This window comes from Echinops telfairi, unplaced genomic scaffold, assembly GCF_000313985.2.
Source record: "Echinops telfairi isolate 266 unplaced genomic scaffold, ASM31398v2 ScPeMD7_7409;HRSCAF=8447, whole genome shotgun sequence".
Taxonomy (NCBI): Eukaryota; Metazoa; Chordata; class Mammalia; order Afrosoricida; family Tenrecidae; genus Echinops; species Echinops telfairi.
The window spans coordinates 367762-395440 of record NW_022111309.1 but is presented as its reverse complement, the minus strand read 5'-3'; the positions used below and the strand labels follow the sequence as shown (position 1 = coordinate 395440).

The following is a 27679-nucleotide window of genomic DNA, read 5'->3' as shown; positions in this document are numbered from 1 at the left end:
GAAGCAGGGAACCAATAGAGAGGTCTGAGGGGCCAGCCCCAATTCCAACTACTTGAACAGCCCCATTCCCCACAGAAAAACTCACTTCAGAGGACAACACTGAAGCTACAGCTCAGGGAGAGGCACATGTCTGTTCAGAGCACACAGGAGCAAATGAAGGGAGAGGAAGAGAGAGCGGAGCATACCCTGGCCCACCAAGCCCTGAGGACAACATTCCCATTCAGAGCAGCGGAAGCACAGAGAAGACCACAAGGCTGGCCCCACTACAAGACCCTCACTGACCCATAGAGCTACAGGGGGACAACACTGGAGACACAGTGCGGCAATTGCACCTCATCTGACTCCACCAGAGTCAGGCGAAACTCTGTGCACCAGAACAGCAAGAGGAACAAAGCAACGGAGGTCCTTGTTTTTTGTGCATATTATTATCTCTGCAGGTCTAGCTAGATAAGATAGGCGGGATAAACAATCTGGAGGAGAAAACAACAGGACTGATGGTTTAGGGGTAGGGGACGGACATGGGAGAGGGGAAGGTGGGGGAAAGGAAGTGGGTGTTAACAACCCCAGGGACAAGGGAACAACAAGTGATCCAAAATCAATGGCGAGGATGATATAGGAGGCCTGATAGGGCCTGATCAAGGGCAGTGTAACCAAGAGGAATTACTGAAATCCAAATGAAGGCTGAACATGATTGTGGGACAAAAGGAAAGTAAAAGGAAATAGAGGAAGGAACTAGGAAGCAAAAGGCATTTATAGAGATTTACATACAGACATGTACATATGCAAATATATTTATATATGACGATGGGGAAATAGATCTATGTGCATACATTTACAGGTTTAGTGTTAAGGTAGCAGATGGACATTGGGCCTCTATTCAAGTACTTCCTCAATGCAAGAACACTTTGTTCTATTAAACTTGCATTCCTTGATGCTCACCGTCCCAACAGGATCGTTGAAGACAAAGTGGATGCATAAGCAAATGTGGTGAACAAAGCTGATAGTGCCCGGATATCAAGAGATATAGTGTCTGGGGTCTTAAAAGCTTGAAGATAAACAAGTGGCCATCTAGCTGAGAAGCAACAAAGCCCACATGGAAAAAGCCTGTGTGATCACGAGGTGTCGAAGGGATGAGGTCTGAGGCATCAAAGAACAAAAAATCATATCATTGTGAATGAGGGGGAGTGAGGAGTGGGGACGCAAAGCCCATCTCTAGGCAACTGGACATCCCTTTATGAAAGGGTCACGGGGAGGAGACCAGCCAGTCAGTGTGCAGGGTAGCAACGATGAAACATACAACTTTCCTCTAGTTCCTTAATGCTTCCTCCCCACCACTATCATGATTCCAATTCTACCTTACAAATCCAACTAGACCAGAGGATGCATACTGATACAGATCAGAGCTAGAAACACAGGGAATCCAGGACAGATAAATCCCTCAGGAAAAATAATGGGAGTAGAGATACCAGGAGGGTAGGAGTCAGGGGGCTGGGAAAAGGGGGAACCGATCACTATGATCTACATATAACAACAGAAAAGTGTGTGAAGGGAAATCTCAGACAGTGTAAGACATGAAAAAATAATAATTTATAAATGATCAAGGATGCTTGAGGGAGGGAGGGTGGCGGAGGGAGGGGGAAAACGAGCAGCTGATACCAAGGGCTCAAGTAGAAGGAAAATGTTTTGAGAATGATGATGGCAGCACATGTACAAATGTGCTTGGCACAGGGATGCATGTACAGTTCGTGAAACTAGTTGTAGGAGACCCCAATAAAATGATTTTTAAAAGTTGTTATCGAAGATTGATTTAATGCTAAATTATTAGAGTTGAAAACTGACTTGTGAATTAGTTCTCTAAGAGTATGAACTGCCACCTTTACCCTTTCCCTCCTTTTGTGGGACAACTAAGCTTTCAAATAGCATTCTTTAAAGGAAGGCTTTACGGCTTTGAAGTAAGTTGACTTCACAGCCAGTTTTGCCCCCGCTATTGAACAGACTGCACGTGTCATCTGACTGTTGAAGGCACATGAACTGAGAGAACTAAGGCTCCTGAGACCTCCACTGCTGCTGTCAAACTGCAATTGCAAGCAGCTGTCCCAAACTACAGTGTGGAAGACTAGGAACTCCTGTCCTCAGCTCTCTGATTCCTGAGTTTTTAATCAAGCCTATACTTCTCCGCTGAGATCAGGAATATCTCAGGCATCAAAGAACAAAAAATCATATCACTGTGAATGAGGGGGAGTGAGGAGTGGGGACGCAAAGCCCATCTCTAGGCAACTGGACATCTTGTTTGGTTGAAACCAAACAAGAGACTCTTCTAGAGTCTCAAAACGTCCTCCCCCTGAATCCCTTCCAGATCTGCAATTATTGTCACTCGCCTGTTAATAAGGGGACAGTTACTACCTGCTATCTGGGTAGAGGAGCTCCAGAAAGACTTGATTCAATGAAAGTACTGGTTGATGTTACCAAAATTACTTAACAAATTCAATGCAATTGCTATCCAAATCCCAGCATAATTTTTCAGAGAAATGGAAAAACTTATTACCAACTTTATATGGAAAGGAAAGAAGCCTAGGATAAATAAAACACTGTTAAAAAAACAAAAGCAAAGTGGGAGGCCTCTCACTTTCAGACCTTAAAACCTATTACATAGCCACAGTGATCAAAACAGCCTGCTACTGGTACAACAATAGCTATGAAGACCAGTGGGTTAGAATTTACCTATAGACACCTAATTTTACTTATTTATTTTAAAATTTTAATAGAAATGTCATTGTATTATTGGGGAAAATGTAAGAAAATTGGGTTTTTTTTATCATTTTATTGGGGGCTCATACAACTCTTATCATGATCCATCCATCCATCCATCTATCCACTGTATCAAGTACATTTGTACATTTGCATTGAATTTGCAAACTAATTTTGGTAACATGGACATTTTCACGACTTTTAGTTTACATATCCAAGGACATGGTAACTTGTTTCTTCTGTGTAAGTTTCCTTCGGTTTCTTGAAGAGTTGTTTTGTAGTTTTCTTTATAGAAGTCTTTTGCCTTTCTGGTAAGATTTATTCCTAAATATTTTATCTTTTGTGTGATTATTATAAATAGCATTGTTCTTTTTATGTCTTTGTCACTATCATCACCCTTGTTATAAAAGAATCCCAATGATTGCTGTATGTGGGTCTGATAGCCTGCTACACTGACAAACTTTTCCATTAGTTCGAGCAATTGTTTAACTGATTCTTTGGGTTTTCTCTCTATAGGATTATATCAGCTGCAAATTAAGAAAATTTTATTTAAAAACAAACGAAAGGACTGGTTGAATTCCGTGTCCTTCTCTATTCCAACCACTAGGTGTGCAAATGATCTAGCTACTCAAATTCTTAAATTTACCTCAATTACTTCACCTTTTTTTTCACTCTCCAACTTGAAGAGTTAGAGCTTATGTAAATGGGCTCATCTTAGTCTTTTAGTTAAAAACAAGCATCTTTGAGGAGATCTTGAGATTGACTCAGATGTAGCCTGATTTTCTCTATCTCTGCCTAGATCTGGAAGTTCAAAGACAAAGGAAACTCCAGAGGTCAGTTACCAACATTTCCACGCCATTTTTCTACTTCTCAACAATTTTGAAACACATTTACTAAAGAATATGTACAAATCATAGAGTTGATAAAAATGAGTTTTTCAATTAATTATTAGTATACTTGCTGCATGCAAGTCAATCATTCTGAAGATGATAACATACTATGCCATACATAAATGAATGGTGATACCCTAAAGTGGGCCAAATTTCAGTTTCCAAAGCCAAACCACTGAGTTGATTATGAGTCACAGCACGCCTGTTACGTTGTTGTTAGGGGCCTTCAAGTCAGCTCCAACCCACAGAGACTGTGTGCACAACAGCACTAAGCACTGTATGGTCCTGAACCAGCCTCACCATTCTCCCTACGCCCAAGCCCACTGATGCAGCTACCATGTCAATCCATCTCATCAGGAGCATTACTCTTTTTCGCTACCCCTCCACCTTACCAAACATGATGGCCTTCTCCAGGGACTGGTCTCCCCTGACAATATGTCCAAAGTATGTAAGACAATGTATTGCCATCCTTGCCTCTAAGGAGCACCCTGGCCTTACTTCTTCCAATAGAGATCCGGTTTTCCTTTTAGCAGTCCATGGTACTTTCAGTATTCTTCTATAGCACCACAATTCAAATGCATTTATTCTTCTATGGTCTTCCTTATTCAATGTCCAACTTTCATTTGCATATGATGCAATTGAGAATACCAAGGCTTGGGTCAAGCATACCTTAGTCCTCAAAGAAACAATCTTGTCTTCAATACTCACAAAAAGTCTTGTGTAGCAGATTTACCTAATGCAATATATCAATAAATTCATGATACATCTTAGATAATAGAAGGGCTTTCATTATGGTTTTTTGTAACTCAGTTTGGGGCTTTAGTTCTATAGCTTGGTGAGAGTACAGTAATCCTATGGGACATCATCTTTAATCTGGCTATGGAATATATATGTTATGAGAAATAAACTTGGTGAGGTAGTTAGTTTATTGTGCCAACCTGGTCAATAAACACATGTGGAGTTAATTGAAGGGCAGAAGGATAAATGGCTCAGTGAACCTCGCCTTTCTAGTTCTTAGGTCTCTTGCTTTGTGATGGTGGGACCAGGGTGCAGCTGCCTTAGCCAGTTCCCTGCTTCAGCTGGCAAGGCTCACTTCCTGCAAGACATCTCTGAGGAGAAGCTACGTGGACTTACCCTGATGTAGCCCTGGGGGCTGGAGCAGCCGTGTGAGAACCCTGCCAGCACTGAGATGTTTACACGTTCACTGACTCGGCTTTCCTCCTGCAGTCGGCATCATTGCATGTGTTTAGTGAGATGGAGGAGGACTTTGTGGATTGGTGTCGGACATATGGGTTAATGTTGGACTTGTGGGCTTGGGCAGCACTGGGTTGGGATGTTTTCTTGAGGTGCACTTACCTTTATATAAAACTCTCTCTTATACATGAGTTTCTGTGGATTTGTTTCTCTAAAGGACCCAGACTAACACACTTGGGCAGCTCTTACCTTGGAAAATATGCATCTTTTGAGCATCTTCAAGATTAAAAACCACCAGTAAAGATGAAGGGCTTGTAGGAGCATCAGCTGGAAGTTGAGGAAGATGTATGAAAAGAAAGGTTCGAGGTAGTACAGAGGCAGAATCAACGTGCAATATAAAATCCTAAAAAGAGAGAAAGAAGGAACCTGTGAATTTTCAATGAAAAACAACTATTTTTCCCTAAGGTATATAACACTTATTTCATTTCAAATTATATCCAGTCATTTCTCTAAGGAAAAAAATCTTTTACATTATTGGCAAACAACAGTCTGTCTTTAAAAAGAAAAGTTAAAATTAAAGGTATTTTTACTGCTCACGGACTATACTGTCATGTTTCCGTGCCCCCGTTCCACTTTACAAACGAGGGAGCACACGCTCGCCCTACCCTCCTTTCAGGAAGGGGCACAGTGAAGACACGGAATCACTGCCTGATGCCACTGTATCATGTATTGGTACCAGAGTTGAGTGGAGAATTCTACAAAATAAAAGTTCAGATGAAAGAGGCTTTAGAGAAGCAAAGTGTGCACTATAACTTCCACTTTCTAAAGATAATTGTGTCCTTTCCTAATCTTATAAACAGTCTCCTTTACATTTTACACCGTCCCAGTGACCCCTGATGCACAGTGACAGATACTAATATAGTATGAAGGGCTGGGTTTTTTTGGTTTGTTTTGTTTTTCAGAAACTACATGCACCGCTATGAGTTTAGAGTTCTTGTATAGCTTTGTTTATTATTAAATTGATTATTAAACTAATTTATTCATGGGAAAAGTGTATAACTTTAAGTAAGAAATATTGTAATTTGGGTGTATTATCTCCTAATATTTTCCTATACTGATTTAACATTAAATTCAATTTTTAAGATTCACACACAGTAAAATTGTTTTTTGGTGAATAATTCTATGAATTATAATACATGTGTTAGTTAGGTTTTGTGACAACTTGGCTTGGTCAGAATTCTCAGGAAATTGCCATTTTACATCCAGTAATCCTTCATGACCTGCCCTATAACACAATGTAATAACTGCTAATCAATGGTAAAATTAGGGTAGCAAGGAAGTTTCCTAGTGTGAAATCAAGAAAACAATACTATTTACAATAGCCATGCAAAAGATGAAATATTTAGGAATAAGCCTCACCAGAGAAACAAAAGACTAGTGCAAGGGAAACTACAAACCACAACCACAAGAAACCAAAAGAGACCTATATAAACGGAAGAATCTTCCATGTCCATGGAAGATTCAACATTGTGAAAATGTCAATGCCATCCAAAGCAACCTATAAGCATAATGCAATTCCAGTCTACATTCCAGCATCATTCTTTAAAGAAATGGAAAAATGAGTCACAAATCTATGTGGAAAGGAAAGAGATCCAGGATAAGCAAAGCACTACTGAAGAAGCACAAAGTGGGAGGCCCTCACTTCCTGACCTGGAAACAGCGCTACTCAGCCACAGTCGTCAAAGCAGCCTGCTCCTGGTACAATGACAGAGCTGTAGGCCAGTGGAACACAACAGAAAACCCAGAAATAAAACCGTCTACACACAACTGATTTTTGACAAAGGGTCAAGAGACATTAAATAGGAAGAGCTAATCTCTTCAACAAATGGTGCTATCAAAATTGGATTTACATTTGCAGAAAAACATGAAACAGGACCCAGGCCTCAGTCCATGTAGGAAAATGAACTCGAGATAAACTAAAGACTTAAACGTAAACCCTAGGTCTTCAGTCTACCTTGAGCTCATTTTCCTATATGGACTGAGGCCTGGGTTCTGTTTCCATTTTTTCTGCAAATGTATTTGGAGGACATTATGTTGAATGAATTCAGTCAATTACAAAAGGACAAACATTGTACAGGAACACTTTTTTTTTTTCAGGAACACTTTTTTAAAAGAAAAGATAAAGATAAAGCTCTTCATACCAAAAGAAACGGACTTTGATGGTTCCCATGTGTGGGTGGAAATGGGGAAGAAGAGGAAGCAATAGGCTAGAGCAGTGGTTCTCGACCTTCCTAATGCTGCGACCCTTTGATGCAGTTTCGTGTGTGGTGACCCACAACCATAAAACGATTCTCGTTGCTACTTCATAACTACAATTTTGCAGGCGACTCCTGTGGAAAGGTTGTTTGACCCCCAAAGGGGTTGCGACCCACAGGTTGAGAACCGCTGGGCTAGAGGGTCAACATGGGTGAAAGGAAGATAATAACCTATAAGAGGATAAGAGGAGGTTTGATAAGTTACTTAAATTGTTCAATATAAAAATGATTATCTGAAATAAACTCCCAAATAATTCAAATAAAAGTTAAAAGCAAACAAAAACTTGATGATATGCTCTGTAAACCTTCACCTAAATCACACTGGAACACTAAAAAACAAGACCAAAAAAGTCAAAACAAAAATCCCTTAGGATATTTTGTTTTAGCTTGTGTATCACCATATGATACACAATGTTGTAAATCTTTATGGGAGTAGACAGCCTCATCTTTTCTCTTGCAGAGTAGCTAGTGAATTTGAACTGTTTATCTTGTGATTACCAGCCCAACACTTATCCAACAGTGACACCGGGACTCCTTCTCAGGTCCAAATCCACCCCCTTTGGTTCTGTTTTATGAAACCAGTCCCTATGAACTAGTCTCTGTCAGCTGGCTTGATGCTTTTACTGCCAGTAGAGGGTGCTTGAGAGACACTGTAATGCCGGAGCAAGAGGAGTAGACTTACTTTTCAAGTTTACACTTGTCTACTAGCGTTCACCTTAGCGGCCTTCCTGGTCGAGCTGCAGTCCATGTTCTCCAAAGAGTTTCCTTCAGAATGTCTATCATGGGGTTTGAGGGCGGAGGACAGCTCTTCCAAGATTCCCAGTTCCTTTCTGGTTCACCCTACCTCAGCCTTAGGGGTTGTAACCACTCTTAGGAACCTTACAGCCGGGAGAGGCAAACTATGGCCCCGTAGGGCAAATTCAGCCCTTGCCTGTACTGCCCCGAGCTGAGACTGATATTTACATGTGAACCCCAACTACGAAAAAATGTCATCCAAATAAAGCGGATTCTCTTCTTCTCATTAATAAAACTGCACGGGGTACCTTAGAGACAATGCCGTCCAGTTCCTGGCCACCACAATACGGCAAGATATTGCTGTAAACTGAGTCACATAGCAGTTTCCCCATTGCACATCAGAGTTATGTTTACACTACATGATAGCACTATGAAAAAGTTGAAAATATTTCTTAAATTATCAAAATGTGACACAGACACACAAAGTTACCAGAAGCCTTCGATTTGTAAAAGTGAATTAGTACACTATGAAGTGCAATATAGCAAAGTATAATGAAACAAGTCTGCTCACATCTTAAACCTTGTACTCAATTATATTTTCAACTACACTAATAAAAAGGTTTCAGGGAAAAATAATTACTTATAAAGGTATTTAGATATAATTGTATACCTAATGTACACAATGTCAGCGGTTAACACTGAGAGACTGTAAATTATTAGAAGTATATTTAAGCTTCAGTATGAATGGTTCCATTTAAGATATAAAAAACTCTGTAGATTAGGAATAATCAGATACGGTAGTGTAACAACAAAACCAAAAAAAATTCCAAGTCATATTCTCAGTAGTAATCGGTAGCCATGTGGTACCTTCCATTATGTGGCCCAGCACCTTGATCTTTATTAAGCCCCCTTTGGGAATTTGTCTACCCTGTTCCCCCGAAAATAACACTGCGTTTTATATTAATTTTTGCTCCCAAAGATGAGCTAGGTCTTATTTTCAGGGATGTCTTATTTTTCCATGAAGAAAAATACGGTACACATTTATTGTTTTATTAAAAGAGACCTCGCGCTTCCTGTCTGCTCTGGCTGCAAGACTATAAGTAGGTCTTATTTTCGGGGGATGTCTTACTTTCGGAGAAACAGGGTATGTCAAAATTGACAAAGGAGCCTACAGAAAAGCATCTCCTTCACAAATTTTACCAGAAAATGTGAAAAATCACCTAAATCCATAATAATATTTCGATCCACACAAAGAAAGAAAAGAACAGTATACAGAATGTGGGATTCTGAATTAAATGGTCCTGCATTTAAAAAGATTTCTTTCTTCTTTCTGGTTGAAGGAAACAGAGAAAAAGGACTTATAGTTGGAGAGACCTACATGTACGAAGGCCCTCAACTGAGTGGTGGGATGGAAAATGTAAGGCATATAAAAGAGATGATCATGGCTTAAGGAGTAACAGGGAAGCGTTCCGTCAGACAAGGTTGTGGAGGTGCATGCTAGTTTTGAATGTCACGGCTGGAGATGTGCTCTTCATTTTGAATGCGATGGGAAGCATTGGCAGCATTAGAAAGAGATGTGATAAACCTACCAAAGAAGCAGCAGTGCCGGGTTAAAGTCGGCCACCGCTATTTTCTTTTGCAATCTACACAAGTCAGGAAGTCTTCTGATCCCTATGCATTAAGGGAAACTAACCCTACCCAGTTGACTGGGTCCCTCCAGACACAAACGATAGAGCCCTAGAAGCGGCAGTGCTAAAATCAAAACAAAACAAAAAACATTGCCATTGTGTTGACATCAACTTACAGTCACCCTACAGGACAGAGTAGAACTGCCTCTTTGGGTTTCCAAAGCTGTAAATTTTTTCCTCTCGTTCTGATAAACTTTTATTCAAAAGTTTTATTGCCATATGGTTCATATATAATCCAATTCAATAGCTTATTCATATTAAAAAGAGCTGTATGATCATCACCACAGTTTTAGGACATTTTCTTCTCTCTTTTTAAAAATAAATTTACTGGGGGCTCATACAGCTCTTAGCACAATCCATGCATACATCCATTGTGTCAAGCACATTTGTACATACGCTGCCATCATCATCCTCAAAACATTTGCTTTCTACTTGAGTCCTTGATATCAGCTCATTTTCCCCTCCTTCCCTTCACTCCCTCCTCTTTCCCTCATGAACCCTTGGTAATTTATAAATTATTATTTTTTCATGTCTTACACTGACCTTCACCCACTTTTCTGTTGTCTGTCCCCCAGGGAGGGGTTTATATGTTGATCATTGTGATCAGTTCCCTCTTTCTCTCCCCACCTTCCCCTTATTCTCCTGGTATTGCTACTCTCATCATTGGTCCTGAGGGGTTTATCTGTCCTGGATTGCCTTGTGTTGTGAGCTCTTATCTGTACAAGTGTACCTGCTCTGATCTAGCCAGATTTGTTAGGTAGAATTGGGATCGTGACAGTGCGGGGGTGGGGGTGGGGGGCGAGCATCAAAGAACTGGAGGAAAGTTGTATGTTTCATTGGTGCTATACTGTACCCTGACTGACTCTTCTCTTCCTTGTGACCCTTCTATAAGGGGGATGTCCATTGTCTATAGATGGGCTTTGGGTCTCTACTCTGCCATCCATATTGATATGATTTTTTTGTTCTGGGTCTTTGATGCCTGATACCTAATCCCATTCACATCTTATGATCACACAGGCTGGTGTGCTTCTTTCATGTAGGCTTTGTTGCTTCTCAGCTAGATGGCTGTTTGTTTATCTTCAAGCCTTTAAGAACCAAGATGCTGTGTTTTTTTTATCACTGGGCACCATCAGCTTTCTTCACCACATTTGCTTATGCACCCATTTTGTTTTCAGCGATCATGTCAGGAAGGTGAGTATCACAGAATTCTGGTTATTAGAACAAAGTGTTGTTGCATTGAGGGAGTACATGAGTAGAAGCCCAATGTCCGATGGCTACCTTAACACTTAACATCTAAATATATGTGCATAGATCATTTTATTTTTCCTTGTACTCATTATTATTACCTCCACATTTCCCTAAACCACCTCTGACATAACCCTAAGAAACTGTTATCCAGTTACTGCCTCTATAGATTTACCTATCCTTGATTTCATATACAAACAACATCAATAATAATAATAACAAAATAAAACAAAAAATTCTAAATAAAAAAGAAAGCAGAAAATATTAAAAACTAGAAAAAAATTAAAGTGGATCAAAAAGTAGAACAAATGATAAGGTATTTATTATATTTTAACCTAACTATGTCTGCATTAATCCACTTTTGAATGCATCCTGCCTGACGGTCAGTGGTCAGAGGAATATTCATGGAAGTTTTAGTCCAGATGAAACCAAAAAATAAAAACCCAAACTCACTGCCATCGAGTCAATGCAGACTCACAGTGGGTTTCTGAGATTGTAACTGTTTATGGGAGTAGAAAGCCCCATCTTTCTCCTGAAGCTGATGATCATGATGATCACATCCCAATATGTAACCACGACACCACCAGGGCTCTTTTAATGCACATGAGGACCCTGAAAATGTAATAATATAATCATCCTTAGTGATGTGATCTGATGTAATCAGTCAATCAGTTGTAAGAGGATTAGGTAGCATGAAATATCCTTACTAGGTCATAGCATGGTAAGGGAATTTCCAGGTGTGACCTACATCACCTTTTATCTTACAAGAAATAAAAGGGGAATAAGAAGCAACCAGAGAGAGAGCTTTCACTATCATCCATGACCTTCTGCAAACTGGGTGCTCAGAATGTAAGCTCTAATAGTGGGCCCTCCTCAGATCTTGGATTATATACTTACAATCTTTGGATCACGCAGGTTGCTTCTATGTGGATATAGCTGACACCTCACTTAGATAGCTGCTTGTTTAAAGACAAGCCTTTAAAACCCCAGATGTGATTATTTCCGATAGTGGGGCACCATTTGATTCTTCACCATACTTTGCTATAACACTCATATCTTTAGTGATCTCTCCATGAGGGGTAGGGGATGAGGAAAGGGGAGAAACCTATCATTTCCCCCAGCCAAGCTCACAATAGACCAGAGAGAAGTAATTTAAAAACCCAATAGAGACACAAAAGAGCTCAACAACACAATCAGCAAACTTGACCTCATAGATATATACAGAAAAGCCCAGTATACATTCTTCTCCAATTCAAATGGAAAATTCTCAAGAATAGACCACATAGTAGGCCACAAAGCAGACATTAACACATTCCCCCAAAATGAGATTCTACAACCCATTTTTCTCAGACCAAAATGCTATACAACTAGAGATCAACAATAAAGTGAACAGAAATTAAAGATAAACACATGGAGATTAAACAACATAATACTAAAAGCTACTGGGTTACAAATCAAATAAGGAAGGAAATTTTTAAAATCTTTTAGACAAACAATAATGAGAACCTGACACATTAAAATCTTTGTGACACAGCAAAAGCAACGAGAAGCTAATTTATAACAATCAACATACATGTGGGAAAAGAGGAAGAATCCCAGATCAACAACCTAACGCAGCACCTTCAAGAACTGGAACAAGGTCAACAACATAAGCCCTACAAGAAAGAACAAAAGAAATCATAAGGATCAGAGTAGAAACAATGATCTAGAAAAAAATGGGAAAAAGTCAACAAGACACTAAATTGGTTCTTGGAAAGGATGAACAAAATAGACCACTGGTAAACTTCACAAAAGTAAAAAGAGAAGATGCAAATACATGGAATAAGAGGTGGACAGGGTGACTCTACAAGAGCTCCCAATAACAGCATACTACTATGAAAAACTGTCCTTCCACAAAGTTGACAACCTAGCAGAAGTGGACAGATACCAAGAAATACATTATTCACTCAAATGAATGCAAAGAGATGTTGGAAAACTCAAAAGACCCATAACAAAAGAAGAAATAGAGAAAGTCATTAAGAAAATTCCAACCAATAAGAATTCAGGGCCAGAGGGCTTCACAAGGTATTCAAGCAAGTATCCAGAGAAAAAAAGATCACCAATACCACACAAACTATTCCAGAATACCGAAGAAAACAACAAACTCCCAAACCTATTTTATAAAGTGGGCCTAAGCCTGATACCAAAACCCAGCAAAGACTCCACAAGGATAGAAAATTATAGACCAATACCCCTTATGAACATAGATGCAAAAACCCTCAACAAAATTCTCGCCAATAGAATCCAACAACATATCAAAACAATAATTCATCATGACCAAGTGGGATTAATTCCAGTAGCGCAGGAATGGGTTAAACCTTTGAAAAACAACCAATGTAATCCATTATGTAAACAGGATAAAGGACAAAAACCACATGATCACATCAATAAATGCAGAAAAGGCATTGAAAACAGTCAACACCCATTCCTGACAAAAACACTCAACAAAATAGGAACAGAGGGAAATTCCTCAACATAATAAAAGCCATATACAAAAGCCAATAGCAGCATCCAGATCAATTTGGGAAAACTACAGACATCTTCCTCGGAAATGGAGACCAGCCAAGGATGCCCCGTTACCACTTACTCAACATCATATGGAAGTCTTCGGCAGAACCATCAGACCAAAAAAACCCAAAGCACCCCAAAACTAAGGGAATACAAATAGAGAAAGAAGAAGTGAAGCTCTATTTACAGACTATGATCCTAAAGAGAGAGAAGGCAAAGGACAACAAAAAGCCTGCTGGAAACGATCAAGGGATTCAGCCAAAGTGTCGGGATACAAAATTAACAAGCAGGAGAATGAGATTAATGATACGCCAGTACATGAGAAACCATGCTGAAAACCTGGGCAATGGGTACATAAAAGCCTTGTCTGTGATACACATGAAATTTTCCTATAAGCTTTAAACTAATTCTAAATAAGTAGATGATATATAGGTAAGTAAAAGGAATGAATTATTCACAAAGTTACTTATTCTAACATTGTGGAGTCGAGAAAAGGAAGATTGCAGTGTCTTTCATAAAATTATCAACAGCATAAAGAAGATGCCAAGCACATGGGGCTCAAAGCAAAGAGCATCTCGGAGGGCTTACCTCTGAACAGGAAAAGTTGAACACATGGTCAGATTAATTTTCTACCTCAAAAGAGGTGTAAAGTCTAGTTCTGAGATATGAATACATCTCATCTACATCTGAAGTGATAGCTCATGGGAGTGGCCCCAATTTTAACAGGGCCATTCCTGCATTACAGGAGCCTCTCCTTTCCGGTGCTGTGCCATCTCAGGAAGGGTCTGAGTTCTCTAGAGCCCTGAAGTTGACTGGGGTATCATTCGAACCCACACTTTGTCTTCTACTCATCAGTCAGAATGGCAGCTTCCTGAGGACAGAAAAGACCGCCAGGCAAGACCTCCCTCTTCTCTCCTGCTTATAACATCAGCTGGGAGCACTGTTGTCAACTTTTCTCTTTCTTTGTTTTTAATTGTCTGCTCGCTGCAATTTCACATATTTATACAGTCCCATGCTCCCTACCATTTGCTTTCGCATGTGAGCCTCCCAGGGCACCTTTTACTACACTGGGGTCAGCTAGACCACCAAAAGTGGACACTGAGGGACCATCAAAGAAAGGAAGGGAAACACGTGCAAACGTCCTGGGATCTAGGTGAGCTCTTCATCTGAATAGTATTCAAGGTTGGAAATATGTAATTTTCCCTTTTAAGAACATCTGGAAATGCAGATCTATATTAATATTTATATGTTATAATTTTATTAATATTAATAGTCTTCAAATGTATAATGGTCTAAATAAGAGCTCATTGAAATAGGAAGTATCTTACTTGTGGGGGGAGATAAGATGCTTACAGACATCCTCCCTGAAGACAGTCACCAGACTACTATGGTAGGGCCTGCTCCCTGCTGCTGGGGACAACCGGCTAAGGCTTGAGACCATTAGCTTGGTTTATGTAGGTGGGGTTCACACCCTACTGATAATGGTTCCCTATGGAGATCCAGAGAACAGGTCAAACCAGTTCAGTTAAGCTGCCACCCTGTATCGAGGATCCGTCCTTCTTGTCACATGTATACCTCTAGTCGCCACCCCCCCCCCCACCCCGCATCATGTGTACCTAGCTCATCCCCTTCCTGTTACGCCTATGCCCATTGTACATCCACTCCTATAATGTGTATGCTTATTGTACTGCCCTTCCTGTGACGTGTGGTTACCTGTAATTATGTCCCCCTAAGTAGATATAACCCTGGGTTAGCAATTAACGGGGTCCTCCAGCCTCCTGCCAGTTAGTCCAGCCTCCTGCCAGGTCCCTGCCCCCACCTAGCATCGGCCCACGCTATGCACAGACCTGGCTGGTAAGATCATGGCCATCCAGGAGGTGAGCATGCTACCATGAAATGTGTCTGACTCCCATTATTCCAATCTCTCTTCTATCTCTCATGCACTCGATGACTTTAATATAATCTTTATATATCTCAACCGTACAATTGTGCTTACTGAACCCGTGATACCACACTTACTCACACTTGCATTCCTCACAACACCTTCTGTGATGAGTTCTGAAAATGAAGCAATGAGACTGCCTAGCCACTTGTAAACTTCAGCTAAAACAATCAGTCCAGAGTCAGGTTTGAAAAATCAGCAAAACAGTGTTCCTTCTCTTCAGACCTAATAGCCTGGGCTAAATAAATAACTATTCTTGTTATTTATTGAGGAAAAGTGTCAACAATTAGGGGAATGAGTTACCTGACACACTACCCCACCCCCCAATAAACAACAAACCAACTCAATACTATCAAGTAAATCCTGACCTATAGTAACCCTACAGGACATGGTAGAACTTCCCCTGTAGGTTTCTGAGACTGTAACTCTTTATGGAAATGGAAAGCCTCATCTTTCGCCCTTGGAACACGTGGTGGCTTCAAACCATGAACTTCATGGTTAAAAGCCCACTATGCTACCACAGCACCTCACCTGATTGTTTTAGCTTAGTGTTCTCTGGTAGTATTTGCATAAAATTCAAGTAGAGAGATATAGTGATACATAAAAATATTATTTTATATCAATAGCTGTCAATATAACGTAGAAAGTTAAATCTGTGATTGAAATACTTTTGAATAAAATTCAAACAATGGGGCTCCCAGTTAACTAACTTAATGCAATTTGACTGACATCAACTGTAATTTCTGCTAATTTGGTAATAGTCATACTTCTTAGGAAACTAATGTAATTAATTGCCACTGAGAATCAGCTAAATCAGATAATCCAGAAGTAGACAGAAGGAAAGGAGATGTATGGACATAGCTGCACAAACACGGACCAAGAAAACCAAACCAAACTCCCCGCCATTGAGCTGATTCGGACTCATGGTGAGCCTACGGGACTGGGTAGAACTACCCATGTGGGTTTCAGAGACTGCAACTCTTACAAGAGTAGAAAGCCTCTTCTTTCCTTTGTTGAGCCACTAGTGGCTGCAAACTGCTGACCTTTCAGTTAGCAGCCCAAATTGTAACCACTATGTCACCGGGGCTCCACAAATATGAAAGAAATGAGTAACTGCCTCCATACACGATATCATGAAATCAGAACTGATGATGCCTGGTTAACATTATTGAACATAAATGTCTTGTTTAAAGATTTTATAGAATTCGGATTAAAGGAAGAAAAATGAAGATCAGAATTTTAAATTCTCCTGGAATTGAGGTTTTCTGGATCTACTGACGCTGGACAACCCCCTGAAGCTATTTCCCTGTGATCATCTTTAAACTAAAAATCCCCTCTAAATTTTTCTTAAGACCGAACAATAGTTTAATTTAACTGTTAAAGAAGGTCTGAGTACAGTGCCTTGTGTTGATCCCATGCACCTTGAGTACATGGGATCCACACAGCAACTTGAAAGATTCCATAGCAGACTCTGGGAGAATTAGTTTATGTTCGTGGGAGAGAAACAACTCAGAAAAGGAGGGTGAGGATGGTTGCCCAACTCAAAGAATGTTATCAACGCCACTGAATTGTACATACCGAAACTGTTAAACAAGTGTATGTTCTGCTGTGCAAATGCTCAACAATAAAAATGTTGCTTTATTTCTTAAAGAAACGGCCTTGCAGCCAGATGGTGGCCTGGACCGATTCACTGCCCAGCCCTCTATAGCAAAGATGTGAAGAATAGGTAGAGGAAAAACCTGGATCCCTGGATCTGAGGAAAAACACAGACAAGTGGACTGAATACCAGCACCTAGAGGGAAAACAGGCCTGCAAATTCTTCACCGGTGTGCATCTGCTCAAAAAAATAAATAAGTGTAAATTAATTCTGATCCCAGCACAGGGGACTCTGACAGCAGATGAGGAGAAATGCGGGATGTTCTCTTGCTCCTCACACCCTCCTGATAGAGAGAGGTATGACTAGCCCCCATCGTCACCCATCCAGCATTCAAGCAGCTATACTGCCCTGCACATCTCCAGGGATATAGAGTACACTCTGAGAGGACGGCTAGAGCAGTCAGGGGGGATCCCGAGGCAAGGGATGGTATTGAAAAGGAAAAAAACACCAAGAAGCTGAACACCCAGTGGCTGACACTAGAGGAGCATCACATCACACTCAAAGAAAGCAAAATGTCTTTATAAAGAAAAGATAAAAGTGGGTGTCAGAAAAGACTCTGAGAGTTGCTGTTCATCGTCTCATAGCTGACACAAATGGAATCAATCGTAGACTTGAGGTGAGCAGAAACATTCAAAGGGTAGCTCGAGAGGACAAGGCATCATAGTCATCAGCGCAAAGACCTGGAGTCAGAAAACGAAAGGAAGAGAGCAGACTCAGCGCACATCAAAACGAAGGGAGGAGAAAATTCAGCTCATGGGTGGCAGTACTGAGGAATTCCAATGTCAAAACACTGAACAAAACGGGAAGTTCCCTGGTAGTCTATTGGTTAGGACTCGGCGCTCTCCAAAATGGGAAGATTTGGTATGTTTAAATTATTGAATTGTGTGATATGTGACCTACATGCCAAATAAAAAAGTTAAAATTTTGTCAAAGAAAATGGAAAGAATATAGTCACTACACTAAAAGAACTGGCAAATACTCCACAGTTTCAAGAGCTAGCATGTAATCTAGAAACACTGTGCTGAAGGAAGAAGTCCAAGCTGTAATGATGACATTAGTCGTACAGAAGGCTCAATGACGTGGCAGTATACCAATTGGAATGTTTCAACAAGTTGATAAAGCAGTGAAAATAATCACTGAAAATCCTCCAAGAAATCTGGAAGACAGTTCACTTGCCAACAGATTGCAAGAAATCCATATTTGAACCCATTCCAAAGAAAGGTAACCCAACAGAAAGAGGAAATTATAGAAGAAACATTACTAATATCACATGCAAGCAAAATTTTGCGACAGATTATTCAACAACTTTTGTAGCCGTATATCATCAGGGAACTGTCCGAATTCAAGCTGGATTCAGAAGAGGACGTGCTAATGTCAGATGGATCATGGCTGAAAGCAGCAAACACCAGACGGGTGTGTGCTAGGCAGAGGGGACTTGAAGAGTCAACCTGCCATTATCTTATGATGGAAATATAGTATGGTTAGGAGAATTATATACTTTGTCTAGCTGTAACTGAGCTAGAAATCCTCCCCGTAGCTGTGACCTTGAGCTAAACTCTCTAACTTATCTCACAGAGTATCCTGTGATTGAGTCCAGGCCGGAATTCTCACAGGTTCTCCCGAAACCGACGCTATGAAACGTCCAGGCTTCCTTCCTTCCTGCCTCATTAAGGGTCCGTCAGTAATGGACGCTTTGTAACCTGAGATCTGTGTAAAACAAAACTTTGCTTTCCCAGCTAGTGCCTGTCATTCCAAGATTTGTGTCTGTCTGAAAAAAACGGTTACACTATATATGTAATTGATACAGTGTCTTTATATCTGCAAAGGTCCCAGATCTGTCATGACTGAACCTGGGAGACCTCGACTGTGGCAGGGCAGGGAATCTCTTCTGTGCCTGTCAGTTGGAGCACTGCAGCCGTTTGTAAATGTAGTTTCTTTATGGGTGCATCCACTGCTATGGTGGAGGAAGCTTTCATCTGCCAGCTGATGGCTGAAGGGGCTGCTGTCAGGTCACTAGTGGCTGTGCCTTAGGAGCCAGACCTTCCCCCTGTGGGCTAGGGTAATGTTAGCCATCTGTTGGGGGGGCACATTTCTTTCATCTGACCGCTTAGCCCTGCGCCAGCCACCTTGGCATAACGATTTTAGAAAGCTTGCTCTCCAGCTGTCCCAAGTTTAGTCACTGAAAGACTAATTCCCCTGCTTCTCGAGGCGGGTTCTTTGTTTAAAGCACCAGCCATCAGTCTAAGCTTCACTTTTAGAAGCGAACTGGGGCATTGCCCCTTTGGGACAGTGCGAGCTCAGCTCACTTTCTCCAGTGAGAAAAAGGAAAACAGAGAGGGAGCAAAGAAAAGGTCTTCCAGTTGGTTTGAAATGCACCCCTCAGAATGTGTGTGATCGCTATCTTGGAAGTCACTCTAAGAGTTAAAATCAACTTAGCAACCAAGTTATTTTAAGTCCAAATGTAGAACTCTTAAAGAATCTAAGGAAGCTGAATTTGGATAGAATGAAAAAAAAAGTTAAAATCCATTGAACTACATTTCAATAGGGCATGGTAGTACATAGATAATTTTAAACTAGTCTCAGTGATTTACTGATATTATAATGAAGTCATAAGTATTTGCTGTAATTAAGAGTATATAGTATATATATATATATATATGGACCTTAATATATATTTAAATACAAATGATATAGAGTATTTAATTTTATGTTAGTATTATCAATAATGAATTAATAATAAGGTAAAAATAAGGGCTTTACTTAGTAATCTACATTATAATAATTATTTAAATTGATCAAGTTAATATTGTTTTATAAAATGTAAAATGTACACAGGACTAAAAAGTGTGTGTGTATATTGTTATATATATGATAAATGGTGCATTCATTTTCCCAACAACAAGGAGTTATAATAAGATGCACATAGGAACAATAACTGAAGAACTCGTTGTTAAATATAACTAAAACTTTAGCTGTCTGACTGAAAGTTTGATTAATAGCATTACACAGAATTAAGTTTTGGGACATAAAGAACACGTTTTTATTATTAGTTTAGAAATCTAAATTAATTATTTGATTAATCTGGCTTCCAGGTGGAAGGTAGATTAGATTTACCAAACCACATGGTCTCAGAAAGAGCTGATGCGCCAACATCTGTAGTTCAGAGGAGCATTTGAAACGATCCCACACGGGAGGGCTTTCCAAACATCCTGAATGTGGCACACACGGCTTTGTCTCGGTGCTGTCATAAATGCATCTTGGCAGTGTCTTATACTAAGATGTGGTTTAGCTGGCTGGCTTGATTCTTTGGGAACTAGTTGCTTACTTTTGTCATGGTACTTTTTCCAGGTTAGCTTGTCTTTCTTAGAATGAAATGTGGGTATCACATCCAATTGGTAAAGTGTAACATGCAAAGCGATAAACTCAGTGAGGGAATTTAATATAACCCAGGGGCTAGAAGAAGGGCAGAATTTGATGGTAAGTTTTTGTATTTCATGTTTTGGGGAAGGAAAAGGAAAGTAGTCTTGTCTTAGAGCAGCATGTCTGGTGGTGCCAGAATGTGAAGGATAGTAAGTGCTGACTGGAGTATGTGGTATGTAATAAGTTGAAGAAAATGAGTGAAATTTTGTAAACTCTGGTTGGATATAGAAAATAAAAGGCAAGGAAAAGATTTATAATCTCTGGCATTGAGTTCTTATTCTTAGAATACAGAAAAGAGTTTGGTGGGTCATTAGGTGGTAAGTTAGGCTTACAAGGAGAGTAGACATGTAGGATGGAATACGTGTAACTGAAAATTCTAAATTAGTAAGTAATGGCTAACAGCAAGGACAGCAATTTGAAACCACCAGCCACTGCACAGGAGGACGAGGGTTTCTCCCACGGGACATATGGTCACTGTGAGTCAGAATCAACTCAATGGCAGTGAGAATCGTAAAGTTCAACTCCAAAGGTTAAAATCTCAAGCAATGGGGAGAAACTGAAAGTTTTTCATTGTGAACAGGAATTAGACAAGAATGTCTGTTATTACTCTCTTATTCAATATTGTGCTGGAAATCTTAGAGTTAGGCAATAAAGGGAAATTAAAGCCATTCAACCTGGCAAAGAAGAAGTAAAACTGTCCCTATTTTCAAATGATATCATTCTACACACAGGAAACTCCAAAGGCTGGAGGGAGGGGGGTTGTAACTAATTGAAAATTTCAGCAACATGGCAGGATACAAGATCAACACACAAACATCAGTCAAAGTCCTATATACTAGCAAAGAGATCTATGGAAAGGAAATAATAACATTTATAATGTTGCTGTGAGGTGCCATCAAGTCAGTTCCAATTCATAGTGGTCCTATATACAACAGAACAACACATTGCGGGTCCCGCACCATCCCCACACTGGCTGTCATGTTTTAGCCCATTGCTGCAGCCACCATGTCAATCCATCTAATTAAGGGCATTCCTCTTCTTCACTGACCCCCCTCTACTTAATCAAGCACAATATCCTTCTCAGAGCCTGAATGCTCCTAAGAGCAAGTCCAAAGTATGTGAGACGAATTCTCACCATCCTTGCCTTTAAAGAGCATTCTGGCTGTACTTCTTCCAAGATAGATTTGTTTGTTCTTTTGGCAGTTTATAGCACTTTCAATATTCTTTATAAGAACCATAATTCAAATTCATTGATTCTTCTTTAGTATTCCTTATTCATTGTCCAACTTTCATGTGGTTGAGGTGATTGGAAATACCATGGTTTGGGTCAGGTACACCTTAGTCCTCAAAGTAACACCTTTGCTTTTCTACATCTTAGAGGTCTTGTGCAGCAGATTTACCCAATGCAATGCATCATTTGATCTCTTGACTGCTGCTTCCATGAGCACCGATTGTGAATCCAAGCAAGAAGAATTTCTTGACAACTTCAATCTTTTATCCACTGATCATGTTGTTACCTATTGGTCCAGTTGTAAGGACTTCGGTTTTCTTTGCACTGAATTGTAACTCATACCGAAAGCTACAATCCTTTATCTTCATCAGTAAGTGCTTCAAATCTCCCTCACTTTCAGCAAGTAAAGTTGTGTCATCTGCATATCACGTTGCTAATAAGCTTTCCCTGAGAGCAAATGTTTTGAGAATGATGAGGACAATGAATGTACAAATGCGCTTTACACAATTGATGTATGTATGGATTGTGATAAGAGTTGTATGAGCCCCTAATAAAACGATTTAAAAAAAGCCTTCCCCGAATCTTGAAACTGCATTCTTCATATAATTCATCTTCTCTGATTATTTGTCCAGCATACAGATAGATAATAATTGTGAGAGGATAAAGCTCTTACACACACCTTTCTTGAATTTAAACTATGCAGTATTCCCTTGTTCTGTTTGCACAACTGCATCTTAAAACATGTACATGTTCTGCATGAGCCCAGGTACGTGTTCTGGAGTTCACATTCTTTTCAAGGTTATCCATATATCCATAATATTATCATATAATGTTATGATCCACACAGTTGAATCCCTTTGCACAGTCAATAAAACACAAGTCAATATCTTTCTGGTATTCTCTGGTTTCATCCACGATCCATCTGACATCAGCAATGATATCGCTTATTCCACATCCTATTCTGAATCTGGTCTGAATCTTTGGCAGTTCCCTGTCGATGTGCTGCTGCAACCACTGTTAAATTATCTTAAGCAAAAATTTACTTGCATATGATATTAATGATATTGTTTTATAACTTGTGCATTCCGTTGGATCATCCTTCTTTGGAATGGGTACAAATATGGATCCCTTCCAGTCAGTTGGCCTGGTAACTGACTTTCAAATTTCTTCGCTGAAACGACCAAGTGCTTGCGGTGCTTCATAAGCCTATTGAAACATTTCACTGGTATTCCATCAATTTCTGGAGACTTTAATGCCTTCATTGTAGCCCAGACTTCTTCAGTGCTGAACCCTATGCTGCCTCTTGAAGTGCTTGAATGTTGGCCAGTCCTTTGTGGTGCAGTGACTCTGCACCCTTTTCTTGGTTTAATGCTTTCTGCATTGTGCAATATTTTGCCCATAGAATGTTTAAATATTGGGACTCCAGGCTTGGTTTTTCCTTGATTCTTTGGGTTTAATATACGCTGTGTTCTTCCTTTTTGGCTTTTAGCTCTAGGGCTCTGCATATATTAGACTATTTCACTTTATCTTCTCGAGCTGCCTCTTGAATAGTTCTGTCCAACTCTTTCATTTTATCATTTCTGTTCAGCTCTTTTACATCACTAGTGCCTTCAGTACTCTACCATTAAGAGCTAATTTCAGAATTCCTTGTCTTTTTAATGACCTTTCAGATGATGTTCTTGATGTCATCCCAAAGCTAATCAGGTCTTCTGGTATTCGTGTTCAATGCCCCAAATATGTTCTTGAGATATTCTGGAAATGCAGGTGGGATATGCCCAAGATTGTATTTTGGCTCAAGTGTACTTGTTTTAATATTCTTCAGCTTCAACCTGAACTTACTTATGAACAATTAATGGTCTGCCTTGTTTTTGCTACTGATATTGAACTTCTTCATTGTCTCTTCCCAAAGAGGTATTCAATTTGATTTCTGTGTATTTCATTTGGTGAAGACCAAATATAGTCATTGTGTATGTTTTTGAAAAAGGTATTTGCAAAGAATTCATTGGTCTTGCAAAATTCTATCATATGATCTCCAGCTTAATTTCAAGCACCAAGACCATATTTTCCAACAGCTAACTTCCTGTGTTTCCAACTTTTGTATTCCAAACACCAATAAATATCAATGAATCATCGTGTCTGGGTAGATTAGAGAAACAAAATGTATAGACACTCATAGGTATAAGAAAGAGTTTTATATAAAAGAGCAATTGTACATTAAGGAAACATCCCAGCCCAGTCAAGATCAATTCCATAAGTCCAATATTTGCCCATATGTCCAAAACTAGTCTATAAATTCCTCGTTAGACTCATGCAGCCATTCAATAATGCCAAATGCAGGAAGATCACAGCTAGTAGGTGGAAAGTCTTGTGGATCCAGTGGCGGTAGGAACATCTCAGTGCTGAGAGGGGTCTCCACGTGGTTCCTACAGTTCGCAGGACTCTGGCTTCATCAGCCTAGCTCCATGTGGCTTGTCATCAGGAATGTCTCATGGGGAGTGAGAGTGTGTCATGCCTCCAGTGAGCTATTTATCTCTGTAGGACCTCCAAATGAGGTCATCAAGTTGCGACCTGATCGACAGGCTAAACTCCACCCCTTCTTTCTACATTTTCAAATTGACAACAGATTATATAACTACCACAATCTTGATTGAATGTTAGACCAATTTCAGTCTGAGATGGTAAAATTCTTCAATTTCTGCATCACTAGCTCTTGGTTGGTGCATAAATTTGACTAACAGACTTACTGACTGGATTTCCTTGTATGAGGCCAGGTAGTATCCTATCACAGATAGAATTATACTTCAAGATAGATCTTGAAGTGTTTTGTTGTTTTTTTTTGGTGATGAATGCAATGCCATTCCTTCTGAATCTATCATTCCCAGCATAGTAAACCATATGATTTTCTGATTCAAAATGGCCAATGCCAGTCCACATGAGCTCATTAATATCCAGGGTATTGATATATATTTGTTCTATTTCATTTTAGAAGATTTCTAATATCCTAGATTCTGTTATACTTATTAAATTTCAATATTAACTACCATTGCTGAGTCTTTCCTGTATACCAAACTTTGTTCTAAGTTATCTTGTACACTCATATTACTACCGTTTACTTTTCATATCCACCAATTTTGTGGATCAAAATGGAAGCACAGAGAGATGAGCTAGCCTATCCAAGATGACACAGGTAGTAAGTGTGAAGTCAGCATCAGCATTTGAATTTGGGCAATCTGATACTTGCATCCACCAACTGATCCACTGCTCCCCTCTGAAAAATGCCTGACATATTCAAGACACCTAATAAACGTTTAAAGAATTCTGTTGGATTACAAAAGAAGGGTAGCAGCCACTGGTCTCATCACAAGGATTATATGGACGCTATTCAAGAGGGCAGTAACCCCTGAAACTGGAACCTGGAACCTGGGCCGTTACCCCTTTATTTGGTCAGTAGCATTAATTTCTCTGTTGAGAGTATCTGAAGCTCCCAAACTGGTCCCAAATAGTGATTGGTTCTACACTGTTCTTTCCAAACCATTTAAGGCTTTCCGATATGTTTACTCTGATATTGTCAATTCGCACATTAAAAAATGTTTGTCATACCAGTGCCAGGCTGTTTTGACAATTGTGGCTGTACAGAAGGTTTTAAGGTCAGGTAGGGCAAGACCACCTGCTTTGTTCTTCTGTGTAGGAAGGTTTTTTCTTATCCTGGGCCTCGTATCCCTCCCTAGGAAGTTGGTAAATAGTTTTTCTATTTCTTTAAATAATGGTGTTGGGATTTGGGTTGAAATTGCCTTGTACTTGCTTTAGGTAATATTGACATTTTCACATATCCAGTTTCTATCCATGAACACGGAACACTCTTCCATTTGGGTGGGTCTCTTTGGGTTTCTTGTGGTAACAGTCCTGGTTTTCTTTGTACGGGCCTTTTGTTTCTTTGGTTATATTTACCCCTAGTTAGTTCAACTTCTGTGTGGCTGCAGTGAATGGTATTCCTTGGTGTCTCCTTTGGCGCTCCCTTCAATTATAGCTAAGAATCCAATTGATTTCTGTTTGTTAATTTTGTATCCTGCTACTTTACTAAATCCCTCAATCGTTTCCAACAATCTTTTTTGTGGAGACCTTGTGGTTCTGTATATATACAATCATATTGTCTGCAAATATGGAGAGTTTTACTTCTTCTTTGCCTAGTTGTAGTCCTTTAATCTTTTGTTCCCCTTTAATGTGTTTTATTTTTATTTATTTATTTAATCCTTGTATTGAAGGAACTCTTTCAAATCTTATGACAACCCATCTTCAGTTGTACTACGTACACTTGTACATATGTTGCCATCAACATTTCCAAAACATTTTCTTTCTACATGAGACCTTGGCATCAGCTTGATTTTATCTTACCGGACTTCTCTGTTGGATGTTTTCTTGTCTGGCCGCCCTGCCCTGTCTCCCTCGCGGTCAACACCACCTTCCCCAGGCCCACCAGGGCGACCTAGGAGGGATTATCTGCTGACAATCCTACCAAGCTCATCTTCCTGGCTCCTCCTTCACCGCCTCTGTCCCCCCAGGCCTGCCATAAGTGGCCACCCTTCCCTCCCCGCGCCCCATCTCTGGAACTCCAGGAACCAGCTGGGTCCTTCTGATGTGTATGCTGATGACCCTTATCCCCACCCCTCTTGTCACCCCACCCTTCTTGATGACCCCAGGGAGACCTCAGGGAGCAGAGTAGGTGGCCTGCAGCTGGAGCTCTGGAAAGGCAACCCCTCAGCCACGTTCTGAGGAAATAATCTTTTGTTCTTGTCTTATGGTTCTGGCTAAAACTTCCAGCACAATGTTGAATAAGAGTGGTGATAAGGGGCATCCTTGTCTCATTCCTGTTTCCAGTGGAATAGACACATAGACAAATAGCACAGGTCCAAAAACCCAGAAATAAAAGCATCCACCTATAAGAAAATGATTTTCGACAAAGGACAAAAAAAGGGGGTGGGGCAGTGCCCTCTTCAACAAATGGTGCTGGAAAATTGGATCTCCGTCAGCAGAAGAAAGAAACAGAAGCCATACCTCACCCCATGCAGAAAAAATGAACTCAAGATGAATCAGAGACTTAAGTAAGTCCCAAAGCTATCAGGATCATCAAGAAGAAACTGGCACAAACTTAAGGGCCCTATTGCAGGGCATACACAGCCTACCAGATATAACAAAGGATTCACATGCAGTGGAAGACGAAATAGATGAGTGAGACCTATTAAGAATAAAACACTTATATACATCAAAAGATTTCATCAAAGGAGTAAAATGAGAACCCATCCTATTCAAGAGGCCTGCTCACCCTAGGAACTGGAACACGGGAAAAATCCATGGAACATGTAACCGGACTGGAAAAAATCTTTAGCAATGACATAATGGATAAAAGAGTAATCACTAAAATCTACAGAATTCTGCAACACCACAATAAGGAAAAACAAAAAAACAACCCTTTCAGAAGGTGGGAAAAGAACCTACATAGACAATCCATAAAGGATGACATATGAATAGCTAACAAGCACATGAGGAAATGCTCTTGTTCACTAGCCATCTGGGAAATGCAAATCAAACCAATGATGAGCCACCATCTTACACCCACAACGAAACCCAATTAAAAAAAAAATGAGACAAAACAACAAAAAAACAGAATAACAAATGCTACACTCTTGGTAGGCTTGTATACACATACAACCACCATGGAAAGCAATATAGCAATGCCTAAAACTACTGGCAAGAGAAGTTACCATACGGCCCAGCAGTACCATTTCTAGGCATATATTCCAAAGAAATAAGAGGCGGATCATGAACAGACATATACGCTCCTATGTTCATTACAGCACAGTTCACATTATCAAGAAGTTGGAAACAGCCCATTTTCCCATCAGTAGAAGAATGGATTAAAACAAAACAAAACTTTAGTATACACACAATGGAATACTATGCATCCCTTAAAAAAGACAAGCCAGTCAGGGTGCAGGGTAGCAACGATGAAACATACAACTTTCCTCTAGTTCTTAAATGCTTCCTCTCCACCCACTATCATGATCCCTAC

At 40.0% G+C, this 27679-nt stretch overlaps 1 protein-coding gene across 1 annotated transcript in view; it reads right to left on the bottom strand.

The window, feature by feature from the left end:
- CERS3 (ceramide synthase 3) overlaps positions 1–27679 on the bottom strand; it is an 88104-nt gene that overhangs the window by 10727 nt on the left and 49698 nt on the right. The window contains exon 9 of the mRNA XM_004709881.1: positions 5082–5235. Within this exon, the coding sequence (XP_004709938.1) occupies positions 5082–5235 (154 nt within the window). The remainder of the gene's footprint in view (positions 1–5081; positions 5236–27679) is intronic.